Raw genomic sequence first — 6,654 nt, forward strand, 5'->3', positions numbered from 1 at the left:
AGCTGATTGGATGGGGCCCACCCATAATATGGAGAGCAATCTGCTTTACTCAAAGTTCACCGATTTAAATGTTACTCTTATCCCAAAACACTGTTTAAGGTGACACATAAAATTAACCATCACAAGAGCCAGGCAATCTAGACGGAGAATAAAGCTAGGAGATTTATACTACAAGATATCAATACCTATTTTAAGGCTATAGTAGTTAACAATGTGCTATTGACACAAGGATAAAAAAAAAAGAATGGAATAGAAAAGAAAGTCCAGAAACAGACCCATACATACATGTTCCAGATTTATGACAGAAGTGATAATACAATACAGGAGAGAAAGGATGGTCTTTTTAATAAATGGTATTAAGTTAATTTGATATTAACATGGAAAAAGATACTCTAGATCTTTTCCTCACATCACACACAAAGATAAATTGCATCTAAATACAAAAAGTAAAACAATAAAACCTTTAGAAGAAAACAGACTATATCTTCAATGCCTTGGAATAGACAAAACTTCCCCGAACCCTCATTCTTCAGTTCCATGGCTGAGTCGAGTTTCTTTTATCATCCTGCCAATTTATTCTGTTGATAGTTTGAAATAAGCAGAGCTGGAACTTGGATGTTTTTGCCTGTAATACTACCTGAACCATCTCCATCCAGTCCATTTCTAGGAATCACTGATTACTGAGTCACTCTTCTGTTTTATCATTAGTTCGAACGTTTATCAAGTGTGTACTTAGGCCATTTCCTTTCCCAAACACTGTCATTGCTCCTGATCAACTTGGTCAAAATCAACTGGTTGGATTGGCATTTTGAGATCCTTGCAATGAAGCATCAACATCCACCCACCCACACATACCACTACCATATTCTTATCCTTCATCTTATGAGCCTGCATCCTCAGCACCGGCTAATCCTCATTATTCTCTGACCTCCAAATACATCCTGAATGTCCCCTCTCCATGTCTTTATTCGTGCTGGTGAACAACCCCATCTGTGCCATGCTATTTCCAGGCTATCTGCCTCCAGTGTCCTGCCTGCCTTGGCCAATTTGGGCTCAGTACATGGGAGGAGATGAGCAGAATATGCAGAGATCTTGGTGACCAAGACCCAGCCTTCCAAGTCCTGCTCAGTGCCCATCTGTGGTCTAGAATCATCCCCTTAGGCTGAGTGCCCCAGCACCAGGACACCTGGACTTACAGTTTGTGAAGGGCGCCCTCCGCTGGAGGAGGATAGCATTGGGTCCAGGCATGACTACACTGTCTTTACCAGGCTCTGCCCGGAGCTATCCTAGAGAGACCAAAGGGCTTCCTGAAGACTTTGGTGACACCCACCCCGGAGAGTGAATCCTTCCAATTGCAGGTACCAAAGATGGACACTTGGCCAGGAAACATTGCTGTATCTCAGACATGATATGGACAAAGGCCAGCTGAAGGACAAGGGTCCGAATTTCTTTTCTCATTGCTCGCCAGTGGTCTTCCTTCAGTGCAGGTCCAAGGGGCCCGGGCTGGAGCACATGGCATGAGAAGGGTGATCAGTGAAGCACTTCTGTTCATTTTCAGTGGCGTGAGGTGGGGATGACAGCCTCCAGCTCACGGAGTTGTTGGGAGACATACATGAGATAACACATGTACAGTGCCTGATGTGGCATAGATGCTGGGCACGTATTAACCAGTTCTGCCCTCACCCCACGAACAGCCACATACTTGCTCATCTTGGAGTGAGGTTGAGGACACTCATACATATGTGCGATATGGAGTGATAGAAACGAATACTAGTTGCATTAGTGTTACATGGGAGGACTGATGGATTTTGCTCAGGAAGGGGACAAGTCTGGGAGCATAGCCATTGCTTGGCATTTTTCGAGTACTCACTATGTGCCAAGCACTGCTCTTTATACACCATCTCATTTCATCCTCATAGTAACCCAGTGGGCTTGGTGCTTATAGCAGACAGGCTCTGGGGAAGCCCCTTGAGCCCTGACTCCTGATATCCACATCCTTGTATAATCGGTCACCCTCTCTGAGTGTGGGCAGGACCTGCTCCTAACCAATAGAATATGGTAACAGAGGTATGTGATTCCATGTATGTGATCGTGTTATTCAAGACCGTCATGCCCCTTGTCTCCTAGGGCCACTCCAATCCCACGACAGAAGGAAAAACACCAGGGAAGGAGGTGGAATTGCTGTGAAAAGAGGCTCAGGCTCCCCCAGAAGCTGCACAGTGAGTTCCTCGGAGGCAGGCATCCTATGTGCCACTCACACCAGCCCTCCCAGAGGAGCAGTGTCAATTCATTGCTCAGTCTCAGATGAATAAGAAGAATCACACTTGCAGTTTTCAACAAGAAAATGACCATATTCACGTTGCATTCATCAGAAGCCCAGGGTGCTGACCACGTGGGCCTGCCTCTTGTGTCTGTGGCCTCCTGGAAAGCAGAGCTCATAAGATGACCAGGCCAGGCGGGTGCTCTGGACCCCATGGTCACGGATAGGGTGAGCAAGATGGCCACACACCCTCCCTCCGGTGGCCTGGTCTCCCTCACACTTTATACCGTCCCGAGTGCAAATGCCCCTGGGGCACTGGCTCATTTTCTGAGGAGAGGGAGCCTGATTTGCCCAGGAGGTTCCTTGGCCAGCTATCTCCAGGGGCAAGAATCCACTGAGCTCACTGCCCCAGGGGTTCGCAAATGGGGTCCTGCTGAAGGAATGGCCGCGGGGTGGGGGAAGATCAGGGCAGTCCCTGCCAGCTCAGAATCTGGAGCTCGGAGGTTTGCATAAGGCCTGGCAAGAGCAGAGGATGCCAGGGACCGGCTGCGGAGGAATCAGCGGAAGCAGGGGAGTGTTGATCTTAAGGAAACAAACTGCCCCTGCGCAGAGGCCTGGGGTGGCCCTGTACCTGGGGAGCTTCTTACCCGCCGGCCCTTGAGGCTCCTGACTCCAGTCCCTGCACCTCCAGGCAGGTGGGCCCCGTTCGTCCGACTCCTGCTCTGTGGCCCCGCCCCTGCCTGCCCCCAGAGGCAGGGGGCTCCTCCCCGCTCTGGCTCTGCCCCTCATTCTCCCCCCTCGCACCCTCACACCTGGGCTCGCTGGTCCCCGCAGCCCCTGCCAAGGCTCACTGGCCCCGCCCCCAGGATCACCGGCCCCACCCCACTCGGGAGCCAGTCCACTTAAGGAGGCTGAACACCTCGGAGGTTCCACGTGTGCCTCGAGTCCTGCCCTGGGCACAGCCTTGCAATGGAAGCAGAAGCTTCTCCGCCCCTTGGGTCGCCCCCATGCTGCCTGTGGTTCCGGAGGCCTGGCATCTACGAGGATGAGAAGGGAAGGACCTGGGTGACTGTGGCCTTGCGGATCAGTCCCTCCCACAGAGCTTGGGGCAGGGGCTCCCCTGGCAGCACAGTGAGTCGTGGGGCATGAGGGGAGGCAGCGGAAGGGTGGTACATGGACTTTAGCCCGTGGGGGCCCTGCATATTATGCAATGAGGATGCAGTTCTCGCAGGCGCTGGAAAACTCGGCCTGTGTGGGTTTGAGCATGCTGACCAGGCGCCCCTGCCTGGAGGGGCCACAGGCAGAGCTTATCTACAGGAGATGATGCAGTCCTCCGTGGGGAAGCCGAGAGAGAGGTAGCTCAGGGCCTAATCTTGCCCCTAGTGCATGCTGAAAAGGCTTCACACATCCGGCAGCTATTCAGCTGGGCTCTGCGGGATGAGTAGGAGTTCTCCAGGATCAGAGAGGAGACAGGACAAGCACAAGCAAAAGCATTGCAACCTAGAGCAGCAGGTGGGCCAACAGTATAAAATTTACCTTGGCTTCAGGCTCCTCATCTGCAAAATGGGAATAATCTACCGCTGTGGAGGTCACAGACACAGCTCTCCATCTGAATGGCCTGGGCGAGCATTTGAGAGGTAACACATTTCAGAATCCCACCTTGGAAACTGATTCGGGAGCCTTGGGTGGAGTCTAAGACCGTTTATGTTTTAAAAGCTCCCCAGGTGATAAGGATGATCACTCAGATTGGAAATAGCTGCCCTGAACTAGGGGTTTGGATCACAGCCCATCTTTGAGGGATAAAATATAAATACTTCAGGGTAATATGGTAAATACTTATCCAGGTATTAAATAAACAATTCACCGTCATTTTAAACAATATAACACATTTCCTAGCAATCTTCAAATAGGTAATCCAGAAATTTTTTGGTTGAGAACAGTGAGTCTTTTCCACCCAATAAAGCATGCAGAAAATTCTGGACAAAATAGTTTAGTAAGTTTTTAAAAAGCATACAAAAATGTTCAATGGGAAAAGAATGGATTCTTCAAATAACTTAGGCATGAGTGGGGGAGGGGAACCTGGAGCCTGAGCATTGTTTTCACAATTTAAAATGATTATTTCTTAATAGTAGATCTGGGTTTTCACATGCAGTCTTAGGATGGGAGATGGCTTTCTGAGCCTGATCAAATGCAAGGATCAGCAAACTTTCTGTAAAGAGTCCGATAGTAAAAATGTTCAGCTTTGCAGATGGTAAAGACTCCATAGCAACTACTCAACTCTGCCCTCGTATCACAAATGCAGCCAAAGACAGCACACAAGGGAAGAAGTGTTTGTTTATTTGCAATAAAGCTTTATTTACAAAAGCAGGTGGTGGGCCAGATTGGGTCCATACTTTGCTGACGCCTGATCTAAAGCCAGAATCCAAAGGAAAAGAGATTTTGCCACATAATTAAAAATATCCCTCTTGCAAAACCAGCTCATAAAGTTAGGACAACAAACTGAGAAAAATAACTTGCAACATGTATGACTGATAAAGGGCTAGATTCTTAACTCAGAAAAATGTTCAGCACAAAGACAAATACTCTGATAGAAAACTCTGTAAAGAACTTTCCATTTAGTTGCAAAACACATGGAGCTTTGGTTACAGTTGTCTGGTGACTTTCCCTCATTTTTATACCTTTCTGGATTGGCTGATTTTTTTTTTTCTTTTAAAGTTCACAACAAGTAATGATAGCCATGATCAAAACTACAAAATATTTTTAAGGGAAAACCCATCACTCCCAGATCCTGAGGTCTATGGATATCTTATTTTTATTTATTTATTTTTTAGATATCTTATTTTTAAAAAGAGAATTTTTAAAACTTTGGAAGTGGCCAAGACAGAGGGCCAAGAGAGTAATCTGTGTAGGCCCAATGTTGCGGACAGGCTGGAAACAGAGGCTAACTTTTCAGGGTGTGGTGTGGTGAGTGGGGTGCAGGTCAGTGGGAGGATGGTACAGAGGAGGCCCGGAGAGAACTAGTCCAAGGAAAACCCCCAAGTGATGGTGCCAAGGCTCTGGGTGTGGGATTCTAAAAGCATACCCACTGACCTCTGGTCTGGGCAGCCCACCAGCTGGGCCGGGGGATCCAGGACCCTGGTTGTGTGTGTGCAGCTCAACCATCCCTGATGTGCCCCCTCCTCTCTGGTCCCTTCAGCATGAAATCAGCATCACAGTCTACATGTGGCAGATGCCAGTGCACCCCCAGACGCCCAGGTTCCCCAGCCACCTGCTGGTGTTCGGGCTGCCCCTCAAGTGGGAGCTCTGCCCCGGGCGAAGGTACCAAGCAACGGATTCGAGACTCTGGGAAATAGTGGACCATGGCCAGGCAAGTGCATGGTGGCCCAGGTGAGGGGGATGGGCATTAAGTAGTGACTGTAGGTGTGCAAAGTGGGGCAAAGGATGGGAGGAATCCCTTCCCCAGGCCCCTGAATCCACACACCCGGGTTCCCATCTGCTTCATTTGGATAGAAGAGCATCTCCCAGGGGCTCTGATCACTGCTCCCCGCTTCTGCAGATCAACTCCACGGAGCAGCTGATTCTAAAACGTCTGCCAAGTGGGAGCCGCTGATGGGGCTGGTATGTCAGGCCTGGAGCCTCTCAATGTGGACGGCGGACACTAGCCAGGAGCACGCTCCTCTTTACAGGAAGGCAACGCTGGTCACCTTGCCCTCAGGCTGTTCCCTGAGTTTTTCTTACGTAGCCACCCGTTTACTCACCCTCCCAACCCCAGTGGATGTGATTTCCACCATGGACAGACCCCTAGTATGTTCACAAAACACTGAATAATGGTCATCATTTAATTCTCAAAAGAATTCTCTGAGGTGTACCTATTAACATCCCGTGTTACAGATGAGAAAACAGGCTCTGAGAGCCGGAATGATTTCCCTGAAACCACAGAGCCTGGAAATAGCCGTGATCAAGCTTGGATCCAGTGAACGTGGATCTCTAGGTCCGACCACGGCACTGGGGCGCCACAAGTCCAGTCAATGGCAGTGGCCTTCAGGGACCCTGCGTCGACCCACAGAGCCTTCTTCCTGAGACCAGCAGCAGCTCGAACTGCATTGAGGGCCTGGAGTGGGGCTTGCCCTCCTACCCCTGGTCCTGCTCTGACGGGCCACCCGCCCGGCTCCGCTGCGGTTCCCTGACTGTCACCTTGTGTCTCCGCCCAGGCCCCGCTGGCCCTGTGATCTTTAGGAGGATCTTTATGCACTTGCTTTTTGGTTTGCACACCTACCGGGGCCTCCTTGCGGGGGGCAGAGGCAGCGGGCCCCCTGTCCACTCTGCATTTCCCATTTCCCTCCATCTGCGCTCAGGGTGACCTGCCGTGGCTTCTCTTCCCCCTTTGTGTCCCT

The 6,654-nt window shown here is 50.1% G+C and overlaps 1 protein-coding gene across 1 annotated transcript; it reads left to right on the forward strand.

Annotated features, from left to right (window-relative positions):
• The first annotated feature begins 3,229 nt into the window (after positions 1 to 3,229).
• Positions 3,230 to 5,870, forward strand: TCL1B (TCL1 family AKT coactivator B). Its single transcript, XM_036842072.1, has 3 exons — positions 3,230 to 3,391; positions 5,457 to 5,627; positions 5,817 to 5,870. The coding sequence occupies exons 1-3, from the start codon at positions 3,230 to 3,232 to the stop codon at positions 5,868 to 5,870; spliced, it is 387 nt and encodes a 128-aa protein (XP_036697967.1).
• Positions 5,871 to 6,654: the final 784 nt, after the last annotated feature.

The sequence above is a fragment of the Balaenoptera musculus genome, chromosome 2, assembly GCF_009873245.2.
Source record: "Balaenoptera musculus isolate JJ_BM4_2016_0621 chromosome 2, mBalMus1.pri.v3, whole genome shotgun sequence".
Lineage (NCBI taxonomy): Eukaryota > Metazoa > Chordata > Mammalia > Artiodactyla > Balaenopteridae > Balaenoptera > Balaenoptera musculus.

Bases quoted from the DNA above. Each gene is read 5' to 3' on its own strand.
- TCL1B (XM_036842072.1), top strand. From the start codon at position 3,230: ATGGAAGCAGAAGCTTCTCCGCCCCTTGGGTCGCCCCCATGCTGCCTG. The intron at 3,392-5,456 runs GTGAGTCGTGGG...TGGTCCCTTCAG, and splicing joins GGGGCTCCCCTGGCAGCACA to CATGAAATCAGCATCACAGT. The intron at 5,628-5,816 runs GCAAGTGCATGG...CCGCTTCTGCAG, and splicing joins AAATAGTGGACCATGGCCAG to ATCAACTCCACGGAGCAGCT.